At 43.8% G+C, this 26,436-nt stretch overlaps 1 protein-coding gene across 2 annotated transcripts in view; it reads left to right on the forward strand.

Annotated features, from left to right (window-relative positions):
* The first annotated feature begins 185 nt into the window (after positions 1-185).
* The window catches only part of osbpl10a (oxysterol binding protein-like 10a), a 66,563-nt gene continuing 40,312 nt past the window's right edge, over positions 186-26,436 (forward strand). The window contains exons 1-4 of one of the 2 annotated variants that reach the window (XM_084379215.1): positions 186-765; positions 10,847-11,022; positions 19,708-19,787; positions 21,852-21,920. In XM_084379215.1, the coding sequence (XP_084235341.1) occupies positions 512-765; positions 10,847-11,022; positions 19,708-19,787; positions 21,852-21,920 (579 nt within the window). In that variant the 5' untranslated portion in view covers positions 186-511. The remainder of the gene's footprint in view (positions 766-10,846; positions 11,023-19,707; positions 19,788-21,851; positions 21,921-26,436) is intronic. The other variant, XM_084379214.1, reaches the window with a different exon arrangement.

The raw sequence follows: 26,436 nt of genomic DNA on the forward strand, positions 1-26,436 counted from the left end.
TTCCTGCTGATGTGTGCAGTGTTTTTCTATTTTTTCTGGATTGGGGGGGTTTACTCTTCTTCTTCTTCTTCTTCTTCTTCTGTTTGGTGTGATGATGTGTGCGTTGTAATATCCGGGGGGCGTGTCCAGGGATGCGGGGGGCGTGTCTGCGCGCTGCTCCTGCCTTCCCCTACCAGGAAAACGCTGGAGGAGACCCACAGTGCCACAGACGCGCACTGCAGAGGAGAGAGCAGCACGCAACGACACCGCCACTGAGGAATATGTCCGCTTTCTCCCGCACCGAGGGACGCGTGACGCACCGCAACAGCGCAGTGGCACCACATGCAGCGCCCCTGCTTTAGTCCAGCAGACACATATCAGCCTGTTTACCACTTATGCGCTGCTGAGATCTTCCCTGCTGCTGCTGCTGCTGCTTGTGGTCCATCCCCGTCCCCTCCTCCTCCTCCTCCTCCTCCCCCTCCTCTCTTCCTCCTCCTCCTCCTCCTCCTCCTGCACTCGTCCCGTCGCCAGGATGGACAAGACGCTCTGCAGTCCGCACCTCGGGTCCAACAAACCCAACTCTTCCTCGTCGGACCGCGGGGGCTCATCGTCGAGGAAGCCCGGGAGGACCGGGTCGCACAGCCCCGGCTCCGGCTCCCTCGGATCGGGGGGCAGCCGGGGAGCTGTGCTGGGGAACAGCATGAATCTGCAGCAGCAGGCGCGCAGGAGGCAGCTGGAAGGAGTGCTGAGCAAATACACCAACCTGATCCAGGGCTGGCAGAACAGGTAAGCACATGGAGGTGGACTCGTGTCATGGCTTCGTGTTGTTATTTGCCCCGTCCACGTTGCACTTTTACCACCACGTCACTGTGAGGAGGAGGAGGAGGAGGAGGAGGAAGAGGAGGAGGGTGAGGAGGTGAGGGGGTTTAAATCCAAACCCTGCTGCACACACATGCTTTAAGGCCTGCTGGAGAGCAGAAATGTTCTGACCCAACTCTAGATTTAGTGGTGTTGTTGTGTTTAGAGTTGTCAGTCATTAAAGGTGCAACATGTAGTTTTGGGGAAGACGTTTTAATCTCTTTATTTTCATGACTGAATAAACAAACTGACCTTTGGCGGACCCTGCCACCTGTTCTAGCTCCAAACAGTGTTCTGGGGACCTTATTTTGGTTGTTTATGCAGTTTAAGTTTTGATTTCTTCTCCTAAACTACAAAGTGCCCCTTTTTAAAGTGGTTTCTTATGAAGAGGAGACAGAAATCAGCTGGTTTTGACTTGAATATGTGAATAGTTGAGGGTTTTCTTCCTCCTCTGTAGGGCTCGATGTTAGAGAGTTCAAATATCAATATATTTGGATGATATACACACATTTTTTTGCAGGGTTATCAAACTCTTGTGGCAAAGATATGTAGCAGAGGCAGTATAGTTTATGATAAACTATTGCTGATGAAGGTTCTCAGTCATCCAGGTCATCATGGTAAATCTTAGGTGCTGTATCGTAGGCAACTGGATTTGTTTCAGTTTCTTCAAGAAGCTGAAACAAGTCCAGTTGCCTACGATACAGCACCTAGATATTGTAACTATTGTATTTATTGTGACATGTTACCAATCAGACATTGTCGTGGGCGGGACGTTGTGCGAGAGGATGCTGCAGAATGCATTCACTGCATCGTGGTGTCAGGTTGACATGAACTGAGCTGAAACAAGGTCCACAAAACTGACTGTTCGTGTCCATTTGTGCTGTTAATTCAATGTGAATTAGCCTTAAAGGAAGGATACAACTCTGCCTCACTCAATTCTTTTCAATCTGTGTAGTTTAAAGTCAGGAAGTCGTGAATCTGTTGAGTCAAACTGTCAGGGGAGTCTGTTTAGAGCGCCTGCATGCTTTATAAAAAAGTTAGCGTCAGCGTGTCGATAATCATATCTCAAGAGGGAGCTATACAATATATTTCCGTGTCGGTATTTTCTCTGGAGACGTCCAACTCGGGCTTCGGGAAACTATTTGGCATCAAATGTAGATAATCATCAACAGATCAGTGATGAAAATGATTTATAGTTGCAGTCCTGTAGTACTGCAACAGAGGCGTCAATCAGTATATGACTGCAACGATTGCTTAAGTTATTAATTAGCCTGTTTATTTTCTTGATTAATTAATTCGTTTTTTTTTTATTACAGTTTTCTGTCAATCGACTAATCAATTATTCAACTAATGGTTCCAGCTCTACTTGATCACAGCAAGAGGTAGACTCGTAGATCGTCTGTGCTGACACAGAGAGAAGAGACACATTGTGCTCATTTTCATTGCTCAGAAAGTCTCCTCTGATTGGTCAGCTCACACATGCCTGAGCCAGCACCGCTCACCGTGTCTCCGGTCGGCTCTGCTGTGTTTGCAGCTTCCAGTTAGCTTGAATACAGGCACAAGTTATACGACTGTGTGACACGGTGACGTAGTGATGTCATGAAGCCACGGAATTGGAGGCGGGGCTACTGACGAGGCGTTTGAGGAGCAGTGTTTTCTGTTGGAGAGAGGAGCTCCCGTTGTTGTACCATGTATGTAGTCATTAAAACAATTGATGAAGCCCAGAAAGCTCAGTAAAATAGATTGTATTGATGTAGTTTGACGATTATTTATTTAGTTTAGCATCCCATGAGGCTGAGAAAAGGAGCAAACACCCACAGATGAGAAGCTGAACTACACAAAAACTACTGAAAACGATTCATCAATGATCAAACTAATCGTTGCAGCTCTGGTTATAAGATTCCTGAAGATAAAATTCACTGTGGGGCTGTTGTATCGGACTGTGTAGTCCGATACAACAGGTACCTTGGTGTGTTTGACATTTAGCCTGAAATGTCCATAAATACATTCCTGTGTTTGCGTGCCTGTTACAGGTGGCTGCTGTTATTAATGATACAACATTTTTTTATCTGTTTTATTACTTTTTGCGCTCGTATCCTGTGGTTGTCTGATATCCTGCAGCCGCTCTCATAATGAAGAACGTCTCGGCAACAACTGTAGAGATCACAGCGGTGCATCGTTGTGCTTCATGCAGCATTCATGGATTCACTCCCCGCCTTGTCCGGTTCACTCAACTCAGACACTGCCGAATCCTGCGGCTGCGCTGCGAGTTTTAACTTTAAACGTATTACTCAAGCCCGCACTTGTTGTTGTGAAACATCTGGTCTTGGTTTGAAGCCTTTTTCTCGCTAATTTCCTGTTTGCAGCCGAACTCTTTCACAGTTCCCTCGAATTATGCAGGATTTCTGTCCTGCAGCTGTGGCGTCATTTGGGATTGAAATGCTTTTTTTAAACCAAAATAACTGAGTCACAACGTCCCATTGTCGCTGTAGCGGTGCTGCAGAGGAGCTGAGGCTGTAGTGTGTATGATCTGGGCTGTGAGCCAGTGCATGTGAGAGTGGGCCAGGGAGGCGGAGGTGGAGAGGAAGAATGGCTGCTCCCTTGCTCTCCCATTAAACTGACAGGCCGCCGATGCACAGAGCTGCATCTAGATACGAACCCAGAGGAATACCTGGGTGTGTGACTCACAGATAAGACGCACGCTCGTTTCAAAGAGGTAAAAAGAGAGGTGGTGTTGATGACGGTGGTCATGTGGGATTTGTTGTCAGTCACCTCTGCTTGAACACACAAGTAAATCTCACTGTATATAACGTGTGAGGTGTTGTGTTCAGGATTGTGCTGATTTGAGTTGTTAGCAGGAAGTGTGTTGAGTGTCAGAGGATCGGTTTGTTCTTCGGAGCGCTCGTACCTGTCCCGTTTCAATTTCAAAGCGAAGGCGAAGGTCTCGCTTTCCAGGAGAGATTCCTTTCAGCTCGCTGACCCTGAGTGAGCGCCGCGGCCTGCAGCCGACCGAGACTAAAACATCCTGGAAATGTAGCCTGAAATCGAAAAAAAGCCTCTTTTTAGATGAGATAAAATGTTTCTTGTGAGATCGCAAACCTGGATTTATTACAGCACTGACCTGCTGCCACTGACACTACTTCGTTCTGCTATCACTAGTTACTAATCACAGTAAGAGTTTGTTCATAGATTGTGCCTGCGATCAGTTTTCCATTATTCCCTGAGCTCACGAGTGCTTTTTCTGCCACGTGCCAGGTATTTTAATAAAGACATATTAGGCTTTTATAAGAGGTGGGCACAGAAATGTGAAAAAGAAAAAGAAATCTTGAACTGAAATTTTGAAAACACCAATTAAGAAAAAGGTCGGCTCACAATGTGATATCAGGTTTTTTGTGTAAAGCCATTAGAGAAAGACGAGAAGAACGTGGACGGACCTAAGTGCCCACAGATTTTATATATAGAAACAATTAGGAGTAGGAGATATTGGAGTAATTACAGTCGTCAGTCACGTTCTAATATTGATCATGTGGAGAAACACATTGTGTGTGCTTGGCAGGCGGCGTCGTGGTGGGCAACAGACCTGAGTGGAGCTAATTCTGCCACCGTGTGGGTGGCCATGTGTCAGTGTGAAGGGCTGTTATGTTGTGTAGGAGCTGTGCATGTGTGCGTGTGTTGGAGAAAATGTGCTGGGTGGCCATTTTTTGCGTCTATACAGTCTGTACCACACCCTATAGTGTTATAGGAGCCCTCACTGGCATACTGGTGAAGCAGTTCCTCTCCTCTTTACCCGAACCTTGAGGCTAATTTGAGTTTATTTCAAGTTTGGTCTTATTTTTGTTGTTTTTTGTGTATTATTTGTTGGTGACACTGACTTAATTGATTGAATGCAGAAACATGGTGACAGCAGTGTGACTTGAAGTGTAGTTTAATTCTTTTCTTTTCTCTTAAACGTGACTAAATCAGAGTTTTGTGGGACAACAGGCGATACAGGACCAGAGATGTTTGTCCGGTTTGCCTCTACTTTCAAACATCTGCTGTGTTTTACTGTTTGTCGTGCTCGCTTGCAGCTGTTTCGGGAGTCATAGTTTAGTTACAGCTGTTGAAAACACGTTTCCTGTAATGCTGCTTCATAATAAAAGCTTTTAAATGACTAAATAACGGGGGGCTTTTATTGTGAAGTAGTTTTAGGAAACACATTTTGATAGCGGCAATTCTTCGATAGTACTGAGGGGAGTTTTTCTTTACAGCTCAAGGTCTCAAACTCAGATGTGTCCTCGCAGCATCAGAAACACAGTGGACACGCACACATATTGTGATGTGTGAGTAATCATCAGCTTAGTGCTGCACTAGAAGATACTCACTTGAGAGTCTATTTCAGGATTAATACTCTACATTACAGGCCCTCGAGGCTCCCAGACCAAACAATCAGGTTGCCTTAGTGAATTTTTTACAAACAAACTCACTCACTCACACTCAAAACACACAAAACACATGTGAACGTGCAGCGATTGGACGATACTCCTGATTTCGTGTGAGTTCGTGTGTCAGACAAGATTCATGTAAAGAGTTATGTGATATATAATGTTGGTGCAGGCTTCTGTGATGTTCAGCCAGAGAGATATTGCTCTGTTGTTGGTTCATGCTCTGGTTTTCCATCTGCTCAGCGTGCTGAGAGTTTGCAGGTATTCCAACATTGGCATGCAGATCACAGAGTACATTCAGAGCTCACCGTCTCCTTTTTCTCAGATAGCTCGTTGTACAATGCGAGGCTGGATGTGCGAAGGTGCATGTCTGGAGTCTAAATTTATGTCTTCCTAAGCGGTCAGCGGGGTGGGGAGTACATTGTGAGGGATGAATCATTTCTTTGCAGATGTGCTAGCTGGAAAAGGAGCGCTGCTGCGCTGCTTTGATCAGAGCTGTGAGTCGGGGTAATGCAGCTCCGGTGGGTGTCTCTGTGGCACAGAGGAGAAAGAAAACTAAAGATGTTGTTGATTAAAACAACGCCTGGTTATTCTTCTGTTGAGAGGAAATTATTATTTTGTATTCACACTGTTTTTACTGCAGTCGGCTGGTTTGCTGGAAGCTACTAAATAAAGGTTTTGACAACATAACTGTCTCAACTCAAGGTCCACTTACTCGTACTTGTTTGCTTTCGATGACGATGTACATCTTCTTTCAGCTATGACACTAAAGTCATTGAGTATTTAAGGCCGGGTTAAGATATGAGGAGATCGTGAACTGTTTCTCTACAATAAAGACTACATATATCTTCAGCCTGGACAGTCTTTAGTGATAAACAGGCCAAGTCAGTGGAACTTGCCTTTGTTTGAGAGTTTTTGACCCTTTAAATGCAGTTTATATGCTATTTAATAATATAAGAGACTAACTTTTCTAATGACATGAGATGATGACGGACTTAAAATTAAGAAAACATGTTTAAATAATCAAGTTTATTGTTACGATTACTGTTTACACGTTATTTTCCTTTTAAAATATATATAAATATATATATATATATATATGCTGATATTTAGGCATGTGAGGCTGTAACGTGATATTGTTAATCGGCAATAATGACTGGCAGTTGTGTGACGAGCGATGTTGCGGAGTAACGCAAAAGTAATGTAACGCGTAGTGTAACGAATTACTTTCTACAGTGAGTGAAGTGTAGTGTGTGAAGTTCTCAGTGCTGCTGAGAAATGCCTGCCAGCTTTTACCGGCTTTTAGCTTTAGGTTGAGCTTCCTGGTTTACCGTCAGTGCTCTCACAAGTCTGTAAGACTGTGTTTGTTGGTTTGTGAGCAGGATTACACAAAAAGTACTGAATGGATTACCACCAAACTTGGATGGAGGATGGGTCTCAGCCCAGAATAGACCCCATTAACTTTTGGTAAGGATCTGAAAAAGGGACACATTCAGGATTTTTCTCCCACTTTCTTAAACATTGTGAGACAGGGAGTCTTTTTCCACATTTTCATTACTTTCCCAGGGAACAATTCATGGATCTTGGTGAAAAAAATAAGGTGTATGTTGGTGGCTGGTATCTATGAGTGAGTACAATTTGATGCAGATACAAACAAATATGTTTTATTTGATTTTGGATTAGGTTTGACTGAATTAAAGGGGGACTGTGCAGAGGTATGCGCTCTACTGAGTGCCATTCTCATTAGACATGGAATTGCTGTTGAAGTACTTAATGCCATTCACACGTGGTTGTCGTCCTCGTACATCTCTGCAGCAGGGTGAAAAGTTAAAAGTGTGAAAAATCATTTGACGCAGCTTTAAGATCCTGTGGTGATGGTGTGTGATAATAAGATGTCGGCTTTACGTGACCCCCTTTGACACAACAATTTTATCACTTAACAAGTATAAAGCAACATTTCCTGCCAATAACCAGGCTGATTTAGTGCCTTCCTGCTGGTCTGACATTTCTTTTTGAGAATTAACTGCCAATAGAGCAGGGAGGAGATGCAAATTCTGCTGACAAGCTATTTCCTGCAGCATCAATGTTAATGTCATTAGGAAATGGCAGCCGTGCTGTTGATGTGGACAAATGTGCTCGACTAAGCTCTTTTAACAGTGTTATTATTGTTATGGTAGTGATTTATTTGAATGATATCAGCAAAAAAAAAAAATGGATGAGTATCTGAAAGCTCTTTGTTGTTACAGTACAGATGTCTGTTATTGAGTGGTTGAGTGATTACATTTCAGAGCTGTAAGCCCCGGATTGTTTCTGATGGAAAGTCAGAAAAGCCACTAAAGTAAACTTTATACTGTACAGAGGGGTGATCCACACAATTTGCACACTGCTAACATGCTAACCATCTCACCTGACGTGGTGGATATGGTAAACATTACACCTGCAAAAGACCGGGAGAGAGGCCGAAGAGGTCGGTGTGTTTACCTGCAAGACTACAGCTTGTAAACCGCTGAAACCAGACACTACCAGAGCTGCTGTGTGAACTAACGGTTTGAGTCAAGAATAGATGATGCAACCAACAAAGCTGACCAATCAGAGGCGGAGTAGGGCGGGTCTCATGAGAACTTGAGTGGGATTCAGTGTTTCCCACTGGATTTTGTGAGACTATGGAGGGTTTTGCTGGGCATGCTCCCCCGCAAGATAATTTTGCACATTTCAAAGTTGAATTGCATCAATCTGGTGCGCTTTGAGAGCAAAGTTAAGAGGTTAAACAATATTAGAGATCTTTAACGCTACTATATGAGGTGAAATATATGCTTTGGTTCAGCAACATGGACGCCAAAAAGAAGTTGTCTTGCATTTTATTGCTTAGAGCATTTAAACAAAACGTTGACAGCTGTTTCCAGTATTTGAGTGACAAGGAAGAGCAAAGGGAACGATACAATGACTATATAATACATGACTTTGGTAATAGTTTCCTACCTTGTGGACCACAATTTTGACTTGACGGGGCATTCACGTGAATTTCGAGTTTTGAAAAGCTGTTGTAGGCATGAATTTGTTCAGTGACATTGATTGATTTTAAGCAGTTTAAGAACATGTCCACTCAGTGTTGTTCTGTTGTTATCGCTCAGTTTGTTGCAGCCTCGTGCTGCCAAAGGTGAGCAGTTCAGCGGTCGCACAGAGAGTCTGGAGCTTTGCAGGTCAGCCGCTATCAGCACTGCTGTGACACGAGAGGCTGAATGTAAAGCCCAAGGTTTTATTATCCAGCACCATCCATCATGTTAAAGGTCTGCATTGTGGTTTGGCTGCGAAGGCAGGACTTTGCCTGGAGGGGTCAACGGTAAAAGCCTCCACTCTGCTGACTGAACAGGCGATAAGACTTCATACACAGTACAGTATGTGTGCGAGGGAGAAAAAGAGACGGCCGGATAGAAACTGACGCAGGCAGATTGTTCCCCGGTCGGCTGTGGTCGACATAAATCACCAGCTTCCCTGTTGGAAGGGGGCAAGACCGTGAGCGAGGATCAATTTTCAGAGAGCAGTATTCACTGCATCCTCCCCGGGGGACTCGACAGGGTTCATGGGAAAATGCAGAAACACTTCTTTGTTCTCTGATCGTTGGCATGTTTGAAGACTGAGGCCATTCATGGTGTTATTTTCTTTTCTCCATACAACAAAACAAAAGATTTCTAGTGCTGAAACAATTAGCTGATTGAGCAATTTGGCCAGTAAATGAAAAAGTAAGAGTTTTGAATAATTTGATGTAAGAATTTGCTGCTTTTGTCTGTTTTCATATGATTTAAAACTGAAAATATTTGTGTTTTGCGATGTTGGTTGGACAAAACAAACATTTGTAAGATGTAACGGTGTACTCTGGGAACTTTTAACAAAGCTATAGCACTATAGCGATGCTAGCGGCTTTATCGGGCACAGTGGTGCTTTGAGCTGCATGCTAACATGCTCACAATGACAAAGTTAACATTAGTCAGGTATAATCTTTACCATCGTCACCATCTTGATTTCACCCGAGTAATTTCATTTTCTGCTACGTTTTGCTTCCACTCCGCTACATTTTGGAGGCAAATTAACTTTAGAGATTGTGTGCTGCATCATAGCCAAAGTAAGATATTAACACAATATCTTTACTTTTACTCAAGTATAAATTTTAAGGTACTTTTTACAGCTCTGCTGATGAGAAGGTACTTGGTCCTGGTCATGCTGGTGGCATGGCTGAAAATTAAGGATGCACTGGTTAAAACCCAAACGTTACCCTACATCAGGTGAAGATTTGATGCTTTTCTTTGTCAAATATTATAAACTTAATAAAATCTTTGAGGTTAGGCTGTTGGATGGACAGGCAACTTGAAGACGCCACCTTGGGCTTTATGCAGTAATATAATATATAATAATATTTATTTATACAGCATCTTTCTTTCTTACACAGGGTATGTATGGGTGCTGTAAACTCTTGGAAACACTTACATTTTAGTGCATGAAACTGCTTGAAATTGTAACTGCATTAATTGTATTTACATACTGTGTATAAATATGTAATTTACCTCAGCTGCAAGGCACTAGAAAGCTTAAAATGCCATTTGGAAAATGCTACGTGGCATCACGGATGAAAAGGAATAAGAGGCAGTGGTGGTGTGTGAGACTGTCGCTGCTCTTTGAAATCTGTGAGACACCTCTTACAGATAAACACCTGTGACATACCGGAGTGGACAGGTGACCACTCTTCACTCGTTCACGTACAACCGTGATGTGGCACCAGGAAGAAGCAGAAGCCGTGTTTGTGCTGCGAGCGTTCTGCCCGGCGAAGTCCTGATCGATACTGCGGCTTCTGTAATCGCTGGTGGAAAGAGAGCATTGATCGTGAAACACGGGGCGATCTCTGGGAAAAGAGGACAACAAAGACGGCTGCTGCTACCTCAGGCTGCGGTACACAATATGTAAAAGGTCGGCCAGTGGCACCCAGTACCACTGATGATCTGCAGAACCAGAACAAAGAGGAGCAGACAGGTCGTTCTCTTCAATATCATACCCAATCCTTTCTGGCCACAGGAAATGAAAAGCGTCTGCCTCTCCGTGCCTTCGGTTGTATGTCTGGCTGCGTTTGCCAGCGATGAGCAAGGCAGAGATTCAATTACGCAGTGATTGAATGTGATTCATTAATCACAAAGAGGGAAATGTGGGGTGTAATTTCCACGCCTCGAGCTGTGGGTTCTGCTCAAGATGACCGCGCTAATCGCCACCTAGAGTAATTTGGAGTTGAGCTGCCGGCTCGATGTTGGGCCTTAATGTGCGCGGAGGGGTATTTTCTAACGAATCTTGCGTGAAGAGAGCCGTGGTAAATAATCTCCTGCAGGCGTCGTTGCATGGGAGGTGAGAAATCTTTCCCCGCTCCCACATCCTGAAGAAGTTTGTGCAGCAGGAACATGAAATAAAGTTTCACCAGTAAACAAGCAGCGGTAATGAGAGCATAAAACAAAATGACGATAACGTTAACGGAGCCTCCCGTCTTTCTCTCTGGACCATTACTTTCATAACACCCCTCCCTCTCTCTCTTTGTTTGCCTCCCCTCGCAGGTACTTCGTGTTGGATCCGGAGCTGGGACAGCTGCACTACTTCGTCAACGAGCAGGGGAAGAGCCAGAAGCCCCGCGGGTCGCTGCCCCTGATCGGCGCCTCGGTAACCCCGAGCGACGAGGCCCCGCACATGTTCATTGTAAACTCTGTCAATGGAGAGCTGTACAAACTCAGAGGTATGACCTCATGCCGGCCTCGGGCTGCCCGTTTATGGCAAAGTACAAACACTGAGTGGTGTGTGTGTGTTTAATGCTGGAGGCAGTGCTGAATACATACTGGGCTGTTATGAATGAAACTTTTTCCACCCTGCGTTTCTGAATGCAGCTGGTTACGGAAAAGTCTTTACAGAATTAAAGCTACAGCACTTCAATCTTAAAGAGGTCATATTATACTTTTTGTTTCCCTTTTCCTTTATTGTCTATCATTCTAGCATTTTGTGCATGTAGAAGGTCTAAAACGTGAAAAAGGATTTCGAAAACCCAGGTGAGATTCCTGCATCGTGTTGGCATTTAAAGAATGAAAACAGCAACATCGTTTTTATGTCAAATAGTTTAAAATGTACTTTTAATTCTCATAAAAAGTCCCTAAAGAGTCTGTCCCCTGCGTCTGTGCAAACCCTGTGATTGGCAGAAAAATGGAGGTGGCAGATTTCATATCCCCTCTCCTTTTAAAACTTTAGGCAAGAGCCGGTAACTCTTCTCGCCGAAGCATCTGAAATGTGTTTAAATATTCTTTCTCCTCTCAGTTTCTCTGTCCGTCTCTCACTCACTTAAGAGGATGAGGCGTGACAGCTCAGCAGTCTACCTGCTGAACAGCGGCAGAAACAGGTTGCGATAACTGAAATGGGAAAAAGCGTGAAAAATGGTCATAAATCGCCAGAAAAAAGGGAGAGTTGTGTCTTAAAGAGGTCATATTATACTTTTGAAAAATGGGAGTTGGCCGGTATGAAGCTCGCCATGCAGTGACGTGAGAGTGGATCTGACTCCTGTCTCTGGTGATGGGAGACGGTTTTCTCAGCCGGGTGAGACGGCTGGAGGTCGCCAGGAGAGCGACAGTCAGAAACAGCGGTGACGTGGAGTGATGACGTCGTCCATTGCGATGCTTCACTATCGACATCGTCGTGCTAATTTGGCGAACAAGGTGACAAGATACTGTTAGTATCTAATGTAGAAGTTGTTATGATGTGTTCTGCGTGTTATTATCCGAGGAGTTTGAAAAACGGCTCGAACATCAAGGCACAGTGTGGGAAATTGAGCTCTGGAGACTTTTTGTCCAAAGCATTAAAAGTGTTAATATCCCTTTAAGAGCCAGAGCCTGTAGCTGGTCACTGTGTTGCAGGCCTTTGCCTTCAGTGACCTGCATCCACTGAAGCGAGAGAGTCTCCTTTCTACTGTTGCTCCACTTGAGCCGCTGGAATGTCCCTTTACGCTCTCGAGGGGGAGGATATCAGAATTACTTGGCCTATATTCCCCGAATAACTCACTGATCCGTGCGTGTTGAGCTAAGAGGAAACGATCTTTCCGCAGAGAAGTAGAAGTTGGGAAGAGGCTTTTTTTTTTTTCATTTCTGAAGCCGCGGTGCGGGTCGAGAATGATCAGGAAAGTCCCTCAGAGAGAAAATCCAACACCAAACAAACACGAAAGCTGTTTTTAGTTTGGACCCATCTTCCACATCAAAAAAACGACTTCATACATATATTTACTGCAGTCGAATGGCAGCATTTGTTCTTTAATTGGCTCAAACAGCAGGGTACAAACAGTCTGTGATTAAGATCACGCTTCAGATCTGGTTCTGGTTACCATGGTGATCCCTGAAAGTCTAACCTGGGGGTTGAAGAAAAGGGAAACTTCAAGCTTCAGTCGGGAGTCATATATCAACTGTGCATCAACTCTGCGTCCAAAAGCTTTGAATGGCACCTTTATTCTCAGGTTGATACGTTTTCACAGGAGGAGCTTTCAACATATTTCCCTGTCGCCAACCCGGCGTAAGAAGATACCGGACACACAGGATCTGTAGCTGCTGCAGAGGGAAGGGCGTAAACTCCCACAGGGGATGATTTAAAACCTGTTTTTGGGGTAAAGTCACCAAACTTTTTAGGCGTTTTCATCAGATTTGATGGTTGAGTCTATGCATGCAGTTCTTATGTCCTGGTGACCATTGATCTAGATTTTGATTTCGCCTTTTCTTGTCCTGAAAGTAAAAACACTTGAATGCACCTTAGCAGACGAGGTGCATTCACAAACAGACAGTGAGCAGCACCGAAAGCCATAGTTTTTAATCTGGTTTGGCACAAACATTTACCAGTCAGTGTGGCCTTCAGAGATTTACTCACCAGACTGAAAGTCTACATGCGTCTGCAGCTTTGCGGCTGTTAATTTCAGACCCTGACACGCATCCACGGTAAAAGACATATACAGTGTTTTTCTATTGGTGAAGTCTGATAACGACCCGTTCAGTCAGGTGTCAGGTGTGACGGAGCAGGGGGGCCCAAAAAACGCTTTATTAAAAGATTGATCTCAGGATTTTATGAATGGATCAGCGCTGTCACAATGACATTTTAAAATGAAATACGGATATTGTGTTATATATTATTATTATGTAATAATGCACATATGATGATATTGTGTAAATAATACATCATTTCTATTTCTTTTCGCCGCGATAATCTGACACCGGGCCAGCGGCAGTATTGATATCAGATCATTCAGATGAAGATCGACTGAATCCCAAAACGTTTTACTCTTTTCCCAGATGGAGAAAGATCAGAGTGGATCAAGAAGCCCATCAGAGTGGCCTTTAGTTGTCCTGTGCACTCACAATCTGTCTTGTTATGCCCTGGATTTAGCCTCTCAGGCACCATACAGGCTGACCGATGTACCTTCTTGTTGGCTGGAAAAAGTCCCACAGCTCCACTGCATTAAAAAAAGACCATTTAGCTGTTTTGCAACAGACGATCACAACACGGAGCGATGGAAAGGGAGGATCTCATTATTGGACTGAGGGAAGTCAGTAGCGCCTCGCGTTGCGCTGCCGAGCAAAGGTGAAGAGCTGTGGGAATTTAATCATGTCTGAACGCACAAACGGCAAATTAAGCTGTTTATCACACGATGTCACACGGACACAGTCGGCCAATGAAAGGGTCAAGTTTTGTTCGCCGCGGCTTTCAGACCGGCTGATTAGGATTCCTGACGTGATCTTTTATTGTGCATCAAAATAATTAAAACAACTGCCAGAAGACCATACGTCACTGCAAATCTGACAAAATATCTCTGGTTCCTGCAGCTGAAAACTATTTATATCCCCGTGATGACCCCTGGTAGCTGCTGGTGCTCGACATTTGGGGCTGATGTGATTAGCCGGAGTGACTTTTAGTCAGCGAGCGGCACAGTTTTCTCAACAACCCACATAAAGGAGAGCAAACATAAAAGCATCCTCGTGATTAAAAGTTTAATCTTTCTTGTTGAGAAGAAAGAAGATGGACACCGTTGTTATGTCTGCACGCTAATGATGGAGCTACAGCCAGTTAGCTCTGATTAGCACAAGGGCTCGTCTACTACCACCTTTAGATGTTTCTTTTGTATAATCAATTCAAAAACACAAATATATAGTTGTGTTTTCAGTCCACGTGCTAAGCTAGTATCGATTAGTATCCGTCGTCTCATCCGATTCTCAGATCCAGTCATTATCTACTTCTGATTGAAAGTCAAGTGAAGTTTCGTCGTCCACGAAACATTTGTTGCAGCAGTTGCAGCAGTCTGAATCATGAGTGAATTAAAGCTAATAAAAGCCAATTGAAAATCCAGTAAAACCTGAAATCACAACACATTTTCTCCCTATAATTACGGGTCATCGTGTCATTTTAACGGGGGAAATCCCGGATGCTGTAATTGCCGGCGCGCTCGTCTCACCTTTCTGGTCGCTGTCATTTTCTTCGAGTGTGTACGTTTAAAGTGGCTCGCTCGCAACATCTCCCAGCGCTTTAATCAAATCTAACTGCTGGCCCGAGCATTAATCCTCAGACTTATCATTACCTTAACCAATAAAATCTTTCACAACGCTGTAATTAAAACGGGTGTAATTAGAGCACGGCGGTGGCGCTGTGATTGACTGGAAATGAGTATTTTTCTCTCTTCTGACTCGGTGGTCGTCGGGAATCGTTCAGCCGTCACTCTGGGACGGATATTGATATTTAAATTGGACACAGAGGCCATGACGGGTGTCTATTTCTGCTCATTGTAAACCAGGCGGACGGACCGGCTTCTCATTTTTAGTCCCTGTTGGCTTCCCGCTCAAACGTCACGCATTCATCCAGTGAATAGAGCTGTCAGCGTGTCACCTCACAAAATCAGCTCTGAAATTTTCATCAATATCATAGCACGCTCCCTGAATCGAGAACAGCACGTCCTCTCTCGGCTAAGCAGTGCGAGCATCTCTTGCGTCACCGTACGAGCAGGTGCATATTAGCATAGCCACGCACGGAGGCTGCTCGGCTCAATGCAGACAAGTAATTATCTTTAATCACAGCGAGGCTTGTGCACATCTGAGGAAAAAAAAATCTGATTTAGACGGCTGCTCACTCTCCGGGGCTAAGTGGCCCCTTCAGAGTGAGTGATTTCTGTGGACGATGATGACAAAAAAACCAAGACAGCCTCGAGCAGGTGTTTCTATATGAATACTCTGATCTCCCCACGGGAGAGGCGAGCAGACACTCTCAGCGGGAGAAGCTCGTCTTGAACACGAGTTCCCGCGAAACGTCTCATTTTCTCAGAGTCGACTCTTCACTTAAGGGCGTTCTCGTGACTGTGGCAGAGGTCGGACGGTGAGAGTGACAAGTGCAAATTGAATCCTGCGTACGCTGAAATGAAATCCACCAGCGTGTCAAAATAACACTCAGCAGAAGATTTTTAAAGGTTAATGTTCCCTGGTGACGCATCCACATTATGAAGTCACCGACGGGGAGAGTTCTGCTTTAATTTCTACTTTTAAAAGCTGAAAATGTGAAGATTTATTTTAGGCTTCTATTAAAGCTGCTGTAAGTTATATCTGCTATTGAAATGAGTGTTAAAATAGCTCTCTGTAGAGTGTTTGGTCGGCCTGCTCGTGCAGTAAAGGAGAAAATAAATGTTCTGGTATCCCTGCCCGCTTTATCCAATCAGGACAGACGGCTCCCATAAAGAGGCGGGCCTGTCTCAGAGAGCAGGATCCTCCTGTTTGCTGCCGCGTCTGGCGATGACCGCTGAGCATTCACGTGGTGACGGAGGGAGGGGATTGCTGACAGGACGTTAGCTAAAAATGACGACAACGCTAACAGAGGTCGTACGATACAGCTGCACGGTATTAATACCGTGCAGCTGTATCATACGACCTCATCATTCGACCTTGGAGAAAGCTATATATGAATAAATGCTGATCAGACGTGAATGAAGTGTTTGCTTCATCAGAACTTATTCGGAAAAGATGTCTCCGTCTACCATTCAGCACAATAAAGGCAAAAAATGAGCTTAAGTGAGCGTAAAGATGTCGCACAGTTGTTATTTTTTAAAAATGTTGCTGTCTCCATCGTCCTTTCTCTCCTTCAAAGTGATGGAAACGATGGGAACACGGACGCGGCCTCGTCTTAAAAAGCATTAACGGCGTTGCACTCGGTTGCACGTGCAACAAGTGAACTCCTCCGCACACTAGAAAACAGGCGGGTTTGTAAGAAAATCTTTCAGATGCCGTCTTCAGTCCGCTGTCAGCGAGGAGGTTTCAGATGCTGGGAGACAATCACGTCTTTGAAGCGCACTCAGGCTTCACTCGTCTTTTGTTCCCTCGTCTTCCACAAAAGGTTTCGACGATCCAGCCTGCTGCTCCGGGCGATGGAAACAGTGTATGACGAGCTGTTTTGTTACAACCGTGTTGCGTGATTTAGAGGTGAGAGTTGCGAGAGACTGACTGTAAAGTAATGAATACATCTCCATCTCCCCCTTACTACATTATCTTTGATTGATGGTCAGCTCTGATGTCTTTTTAAGATGTTTTTGAGCCCTGGGTAGTGTCTTCAGGGATCATACAGCAACCTCCACAATAAGGTAACAGGACAGCCCGTATGTTGCCTGAAAAAAAAAATCCTGCAAATCACTCCCGACCGCTCTGAAGCTTAATTGCCGTGATAATTGGTAATTACACCCTCGTTTGTATCTGAATGAAGCCGGATGTCTTTGGCAGACCTGAAGCATTATTTGAGTCTCGAGCTATAAATAAGTGATGTACTTACTCTCCTGCCTCGGTCCTCGTTCAGGGTCCGTAAAGGCTTGAGGTGTCCCTGTCTTGTTTTTTTACTTACTTGTACGTGCTGTCATGATCTCTTGATGGACCTCATGGTGAAGTCTGCATCTGCACAGACTCTCTCCCCTTGGTAGCTCTTCCTCTTGTTCCTCATGTTTTACTGACAAAATGTCAGAAGTTGATTTCCTGTTTCCACCCGACACTCAGTGTTGTTGAGTCTTTCTCCTTTTCTTTTGAAAACCATGACAGCGATCGTTCATTGACAGCTGACAGAATTAAATATTAAACTGTATGAAGGTGAAAGGTGGAATTTGAACTGCGAGTACACAATATGACAGTGTTTGTAATCAGGTGTGCTCCATAAAAAAAATTTCTGATCATCTTCACCTCGGAAGGAGTTTCCCAAAAGCTCCTGCTCCCATTGGCACGAGACGCCTTTTATTTGTGTATGAAAGGCCAAAACACATAGAAAACAGCTTTTACATCCTGGTTTTGGAAGTGATTTGTTAATTTGGGTGGAAATACTCGAGTAGAAAGAAGTCCAGAATCACCAGATGCACTAATTTTCAATCATCAGCCATCTTTAAATCTTCTTCTTCCTCTTTTCTTCTGTCTGTGCTCCAGCTGGGATCGACCTCCAGCCTAAACTCGGCGTTATCAAAGACATTGTTCTGTAATAATTAGTCAGTGAAATGGGATCAGATGGATATTCTTTTCCCGTCTGACCTGGAGCGGGTCAGCACAAGCAGAGAGTCAGCGTCTCCTTCAGCTGGAGCGCTGCAGCTCGCTGCGTTAGTCAGCAAGTCTGGGCTTCAACCGGCTATTTGTGTTGAGATAACGGGGTGTATTGTCTCCGTGCCAAGGGGAAAACCACAAGCATGCGGGGAGTATCAAGCTGCTTTCTGTGCTGCTCGCAAATTGGCCAAATGAACCGCTGCTGTTTCCAGAATACTGAATGTTTTAGTTTAGCAGAGGGGAGAAAGTGAAACCAGCCCCGAGGACGTCTTTCAGAAGGTGACAGGATCAAACGAGCGGGTAGTTAAATAATCGTCCTCCCATCGTCCGTGATCAAGTGTTATATGAAATATTAAACACTCACACCTTTTCACTGAGGGTTAGAAGAAAAGAACGATACCGGTCTTGTGTGTACAGTAAAAATGAAGCTACAATTAGCAACCACTTATCTTAGCTAAGATTAGCACAAAGCGCAAAATGTGGAACTGCTCCTTTTAATGTTTTTAACGTGCGTCTATCTGTTGTTGCCAGTTTGTCTTTGTGCCTTTTTGACTCATGTCTGCCTTTTGAATTTTTTGTTAAACTCCACTTTAAAACCTTGAAACTACAAGAGCTGGTCTCTGGAGCGGCAGCAGCTAAATAAAAAGTAAAGCATCACTCGAACACCCACCACCGGCCCTGAACGCTGCACGTATGTGTGGGTTTGTGTGTCTGCCTCCTTCACTGTCGGTTCAGACTGGTTGAACCTGATCTTATGATGTTGCCGCTAAAAATATTTGTATTAACACCGACCTGTAGTTCTTGTTTTGTTCAGATGAAGGTCGTGAGCCCAGAGCTGCGACAAGTGGTGGATTAGTCATCTAATTGTTTATTTATCACTCAAGAACGGCTGTTAGTCGCTTGTTTTTGTCATCAGCTTGAGGATTAATTGGTGAATATTTAAAAAAAAGTGTATATGTAAAAGGTATAAACAGCCTTAAACGAGTCTAAGACTTGCTCCTCCATACTCCAAATAAATAGGAGGCACCGTATTACCAGAGCAACTGCTAACTGCTACTAACAGTTAGCTCAGTTAGCCCTGCAGCTAGCGGTCTGGACGGGGAGCTCTGAGTGGTATTATGAGAAAGGATGGGTCGGTGCTAGCGGTTAGCATGCTAACTTCAGTAGATATCTCTGCAACACAATACAAAGGCTTTAGTGACATGATTTCTTCACATTTTTTAATAACTTTAGGTAATTTTTAAAAGTTTTTCGAACTTTAATTCTTGTGTATTGCACCTTTTAAGGCCTGAATTGTCTTCTGAAACCTTCCCTGCATTTCCAGGAATAGTCAAATTTACTAAATCTTTAGTCAAAAACTCGGATCAGCCAATAAAATACCCACTTTTTAAATATATGTATTACCAGTTTAACTCCTCTCATGTTGCTAAAACTCCTGAATTGTCCTCAGTGTCCTTAGTAATTATGGTAATTCAGCGTTTTGCTCTTCTAACTTCATCCCTTGTGTTGTGGGAACAGTCCTGAAACACTACAACAGCGATGATTTATTAAATAATCTTCTCACAAAGAGACTCAGACTTTAAAAAATCCTCCTGTCACTACTGGTGTCTTGTTCCTCCAGCTGATGTTTAATTCTCTAATAATTTAAGAGTTCATCCATGGAAACAGAAGCTGTAGTCGAATAATAAGAATTAAATGTCGAACATTAGCGGATGTGAAGACACTTTAAGGGCAGATGGCTTTTCTTATAACTGCGTATTGACCCGCCTGTGAACTCCTGTGAGGATTTATTGGTGTCTTGTGTGTAAAAGGAAAGTGAAGGCTTGTAATTTTATTAACTTATCTTTGTGTCTTTGTAGCCTCCGACGCCAAGGAGCAGCAGTTTTGGATCAGTCAGCTCCAAGCGTGTGCCAGACGCCACTCCGACAGCAGTGCCAAGGTAACACACACACACACATAGACACACACAGGGTAACAGAGTTGTAAACATGACTCTAGTCCAAGCTATTGGCATATGTTCCTGCGGGAAGAGAAGTGAGCGGAAAAAGCCTCGACATTTCCCCTGAGATTCCCGTCTCCGGTTATAGATGTGACAGTTTCTCGTCTCAGTAAACTCCGGTCAGGCTCCTGAGTTCGATAGGTTGCCAGTGTTGTGCACAAGAGCAGCTGAAGACCCCTCAAACGACGAATACGCAAAAGGAAATAACAGTTGCTGTATCTGATGTCAGACTGTGGATGTTCCAGTTACTCTTCTTGTATTTTGGGTCAGATGAACGAACTTTAACGAAGGCGAAACAAACTGAAACAGATGGTCAGAGAGGCAGCGGCGGCGCTGAGTCACCTCACTTGGGTGATTTTTTTGGTCTCGATTCACCAAACGCATCAACATTTCTTTCATGTGTGAGGTTTCTTTCATTTTCTGACTCCCTCCTCATTAGCACAGAGTGAGCCGGTCCACAGTTACAGACCTCAAATGTCAAATAAGAGCGTGTTTCGACAGTCGTGCTTCCTAATCAATTAAATCTGTGTATCTGTGTATGTTACAAGTGCATACATTAGATAGATAAGTGAGTGGATACATTATTAGATGAGGAAAGGGCAGTTTCATTCAGTCTGTGTGAGCGATGAACGAAGATAGACCTGCCACAGTGAACTGCAGGGCGACAGGCTGCACACCTTCAACTTCTCAGTGAGGTAACTAACTCTTCCCTCTGTGCCCTGCTGATCGAGACTCTGTGCGTCGTCTGCAACATGAAACCAGATAACAGAAGCTCACAGGATGATCGACAAAAGGCCAATTATGGTCTGACTTCTTCATAAAAATGATAAAATGTTTGTTTTGCTGCTACAGGCACACTTGCGAACATGGAGATCTGAAAGATGGGCAGGATTTTGTTTGCCTGGTGGTCTTTTCGCCTGAAAACTTTCAAAGACTTTCAAAGACTTTGTTGACTTTAAAAGAGTGAAAGTAACAAAACAAACTGCATTTTTTAATGTTAGATACTTCTGATTTTACTTTTTAATCCTCAGTAAAGAATATAGAATAATTTTCTCCTCTGGCGTCACGACTGTAGTCTTTGAGATTGGCACTTTAAACAAGATGAAACAGTTCGACGAGGAACTAAATGACATTGAGCAACAATTTAAAAGATGAGAAAGAGGGGACAAGTGCATTTAAAATAGAAATATAAGGCACAAAATGTAAAATATGACTTCCACGTGTCATGTGTAGCCGTCTTATTCGTCTAACTCGAGAATATTTTTATTTATAGAAGCGATTTATGTAAATGTCGTCGCTCCTCCACATCTCTGTGGGCTCGTTTCTGAAAGATTACTGTGTCGAGTGTAGTAAATCACGTTCCCCACAAACCAATCTTTTTTTTAATGTGGGCGTCACGGATTAATATTTGTGCATGTGCATTTCGGGGGGAGGGGGTGTTAAGCGTCGGCTTCAAGGGATCAGCCGGTGTGTTTGAGTGCGCTGCATGTACCTCGGCGGGGGAGCATCCACATCCAGCCTGATACCAGCGGAGAATGAGGCTCGTTATAGAAGCTCCTTCTGGAGCGACACTGCGGGTTGTGACTGTGTGGAAATCAGCAGCGCATGAAGGAGAGAAATAATCCAAACTTTATTATGTACTCGGCAAACTTTTGGTCAAACTACGTTGAAGTCGTGAAGGAGTTTCCTCTGAATGAACCAGGCTGCAGTTTGGATGCTGTTTATATGTTTTTAGCACAAACCTCGCTCTGTAAAGGTTCAGAAAAGATCACGTTTTGGTTTAAATTACCTGGTTCGATCGCCACAATCATCAAGATACGCAGTCTTGAACTCTGGTCACTGGCTTGCCATATTCATACGTAGTGTTTGATGCTCGTCATGTTCACTCATCAGACCGTTCAGTGCCGTCCCTGGTGGCGTTGCACAGGAACACACGCCGTCGTCACGCTTCTTCTTCCAATTTAATCCGGCTGTGTTTCATTAGTGCGTCTGTTTTGGTTTCAGGTGAGGAAGTTGAAAGGCTCCGATGAACACTTGAGTGTGGAAAGAGCAGGAGGAGGCCAGGAGGTGCTGGTGAGTTATAACACAAACACAAACACACACATCCCAGAGCTTCTGAGGTCGAGTCCATACAGCACATGGGTGTTTTAACTTTGCCAGGGTGTAAAGGTCCGTTTTCATTAGCCTTAAACGCTGTTTACGTGCCGAAAAAGCTTTGTTATGCGTCAACAGGGCCTGAGATACACCTCCACAAAGTTTCACCTCCAAACATCAGAAAAGTTTCACCTCCAAACATCAGAAAGTACAACTCTTTGTTGCTCTGAATGCTCCTCCGTCATGTGTCTTTTTAAACGACTAAACACTGCGGCCTCATTATACCGCCGACTCGCTTTTATCAACACGTTGCTCCTCAGCTCTTCAAACGGCTGCACAGCTGGAGCGAGGGGGGGAAAGTCCAATTACTCTGCTCAGCCGTGATGAGAGAAGCAATCAAAAGATGAGGGAAAAGTGGATGAGAAGAAGAAGATGGGTCTATCTCTCTCTCTCTCTTTTTTTTTTTTTTTTCCATCCTGCCCTGCGGAGCTGAGCGGGCGTTTTGTTCCCGTTGGTTGGCTGCCGGGCAGCAGCTGTTATTACTGTACCCACTGCTGAGGTCTAATCCTTCCCTGAGCTGCACTGTCTGCCTCTCAGATCGTTATCGCAGCCGCTCTGCCGCCGCCGAGGCAACCAGCGGTGGAGGCTCGGCCACGTCTCTGATAACGGACCTCTTTAGCAGAAACGGTGAAGCAGGATTGATTTATTGCAACAAATAAAAAAAAGGCATGGGTTCATTTTCTTTGACACATTTTATTTTAACTCCAGAGTGGTTTTCATTTCCACCACCTGCCTTGTTGATAATTTGCCGGAACTAAGAAGAACATAATCCCTTCAAAGGTGAAGAGTCGAGGGAGAGAATAATTTTATCCACTTTATGGGGAGGTAGTTTATCTGCTGCCACATTAAGAGCGTCAGACAGCTCCACGTTCAATGAAGGAACGAGTCAATGTTCTGATCTCTCCGGCTCTCTGTAGGTGATCCCAACAGTCGATACTCCGGTCGCCGCTTTCAGAGTCTAACTTTAGTCGTCCTGTTTTCAGAGTTTTCAGTTTCAGTAAGTTTTTGGCCTAAAATGGTTCTTTCCTAATTTACATTTTGTTCCATATCCTTTATTTGTTTCCACCCAGCCGTTTACCAGTTAAACCATTTATTTGAATTAACACCTCTGACACTACAAACTCAAATTTAAGATTGAAGCTAGTGAAGGAGGGAAGCTGAATCCACACACACACACACACACACACACACACAAACACACACACACACACACACACACAGGAAGGTTACTAAGAGTCAAACTGTGGACTTTGAGTTGGTAATGTTGTTTACTTAGTGCTTGACTGAAGATAGACAGTGTGTGTGTGTGTGTGTGTGTGTGTGTGTGTCCTGTCTGCTGCTGCTTGTGTCTGTAATTTGTGTAGTTTGTAATTTCATGCTAAAAGTTCCTGTGTTTCAGTATTTAAAAGCTATTTTCAATCCCTCTAACTAAGGTTATTACTGAATAGCTAATTGCGTGTAATTAGCGTGGTTCCCTGTACTGTGGAGAATGACAGGTCAGCAGCTGACCGTTGGACCGTCTACCCACGCTGCCTCACACGGAGGCCAAATCCGCCCACGGTCGACAGCTGAGCACCTGCGAAGCAGCAGGCGTCAGGACTTTTTTCCTTTTTAACCCCCTGAGCTGAGTCTGCCAGGCACATCCTGCCTTTTATGTGAGATTTAATTAGAGTTTTTTATTTGGATTCTGCAGAAAAGTATCACAGCTGCAGTGTGTGTCTCCTCTGGTGTCTGTATCGCTTTCTTACTTTATCAAAGTGGGAATATTGTACAAGAAAAAAGATTGCTACAGTATTTTTAATGTGGTTTTTGACATCTTAAAAGGAGCAATTAAAAAAAAAACATGTTATAATATCATGAAACCACTAAAGGCGTTGGTCTGATAGCCCCCCGTAGTAAGATCGCCTCGTTTCTAAAAAAACAACAAACAAACACTCAGAACAAGTTAATTTCTGTTGGAAACTGAAATGTTTTTCACTGGCTAAATAGGTTTTTAGGATTTAATCTTCGACAGAAATGACTTTACGTGAACCAAATACACTCACGACATGTCAAGAAAGGACCTATTCTCCTTACTAAGCAGAAAAATACAACTGTTTCTCTCTTTTTGCTGAATAGACAAGATGAATTGCTTTGTTAACTTATAGTAAAACACACTTCATTTACACTTGTCAAACTATCCTGGTTTGTCTTTCCACAATCACTAAGTTTGGTTGAAATGAATCATCAATTAACCGTCCCTACTGTAAATCGCCTCCATACCGTATGCCCAGTCTTAAAACTGGCTTGTGTCGATCTTAGAGGCTGGTGTCCAGCTGTGTTCACTGGGAGACTGATGGAGCTGATACCCTTCACCTGCAGAGAGTCCCGCCCCCTGAGTACCTGAGCTACTTGCAGTTTTGGAGCTATCTTTGAATTCTGGCCATTTCTTAAAAGTTAAACCTTTACTTGTACTTTTCTATGTGTTAGTGTGGAGGCTGATGGTGACCCCAATGTAAAGCTGAGGGTCACAAGATGCAGAAACCTTCATAGCAAGTAATTTTTCCTGGAACTTGAGTCCTTAAAGTGTTAAACAGTGTAAAAAACAAGAAATTACTTGATAAGAGGAAGATTTCAAATGCTAAATCATGCTTGCTTTTGTCATTTTCAGATTTGTCAATATCTGCATGTTAAGGCCTTAAAAAATCATTTAAATAAAACAACATGAGAAAGAAAACTGCACACAGCTCATATCCTGCAGTCACAACTAGATATCGATTCATTTCAAGGGGGTTAGCACGAAAAATAACGAGAAACTCTTCCCCGTGTGGCGCGTATTGACCCTTTTGCTACATCAGAAAAGGGTTTGTTCACGTAAGATCCGAGGCATCGCGACCCCGATGCTCCTCACACCTGTGATAGTCGATACTTTCCTGCATCACCCCCTCCTCCCCCTCTCGAATCATCTCGATCTGACATCTTCTTTCCGTTCCGCTTCATCGAAACGCTCGGGGGCTTTTTGTGCCAGTTTTTTTCCAAGCAAACAAAACCTCAGCGTGTCTCCTCTGTGTTCCCACTCCTGAAATGCTGTTCCTTTTTCTGCTTACTCACAGCTTGTGGCTTAGCTTTTTGCACACAATACAACAGTGTTCTCTCTCCTGTAAGCTGATTATGTTCTGCTAAAATGATTACACAAGAACCCTACCCACTATTACTCCCTCTATTTAGGGTTTGGATGCATCTAATCATGAGGAAAAAGTTCCCTTTTGTACAAATGTTGTGTTTTTCGTGCAGTTTTGACCTTGAAAAACGTCCAAACGGAGCCAAATAATAACAGCAATAGCAATTATCTCCTAATCACGCAATTATTCCCATCGTAGGTCTGATTTCCTGGCGTTACCACATAGAGAAAGGCTGGTTGTTTCCCCTCTCGGTAAGCGGCGTTGTCTGTTTGATCTATTTTATTTTCACTGCTGCAGTTACCAGACCGCTGTGCTCTTCTGGTGGATGAATCTCTGGTGCCTTGTCGCCCCGCGTCGCCGTAAACTAGTGCAGAGTAAAGGCAGAAGTGAGAGATACCGTTCTGACATCGCTGCCCGTGTGAGCGCAGAGGTCGGCGAACTGAAGAGACGAGAGTCACAGAGGGGAAGCGGAGGAGGCATCAAAATGAAGAACGCGATGTGACTTTAGCTTCGGCTGCAGAGAAGTGAAAAACACAACAACAAAAGGGACGACGGGCTTTTTATTAGACCCAGTCGAACTTCTCTTTTCAGTTCACAAGCCTGGTGGTGGCACCTGCTGTCTGTGTCGGTCGGTTAAAACTGTCAGGATGGACAGAAAATAATCCTCTAGACATTTGTAGGTATAGTTTTATCTTATCTTATCTGAAGTTCCACAAAAACATAATGACACACTCATCCATAAAGCTACAGATCAGGTAAATTAATATTAATAACTTAATTAAATGATAATCCATTAAAATTTGTAGTAATTGTGGCTTTTTCTCACTGTTTCATGAACGACTCTCCTGCCGTGAGAAATGATTGTTGGTGTTGATGAGCTCATGCAGACAGAAAAAAAAGAGGCTGCTCTCTGTTTCTGTAATTTTATTGTGTTGCTGTGATTGAGATATTTGTGTGTGTCTGTTTGGTAATATCCTCTTAATGTCTGAGACACAATGAAGTCAATGAATGGAGGCTAAAACTGAGCCTCGTCTATTTTGGCTAACTCGAAAAAATTGCAGATATGCTAACCTCTGACTAACTAATAGCAATTTTTTTTTGTTTACGCAAAAACACTAGGCTTTACTGGCTTACAAGTTTGGCTAATGTTAGCTAGCACTATTATCGACTTGAAAATAAGAAAAGGTTTTCGAAAGACTGAACTACATTATCTGCCGTATGCTTGTTGGACCACATTACTACTTTGTCTTATTAGAGCGCTAACATCTTGGGTT

This window comes from Pagrus pagrus, assembly GCF_965226575.1.
Source record: "Pagrus pagrus genome assembly, chromosome: 17".
NCBI lineage: Eukaryota > Metazoa > Chordata > Actinopteri > Spariformes > Sparidae > Pagrus > Pagrus pagrus.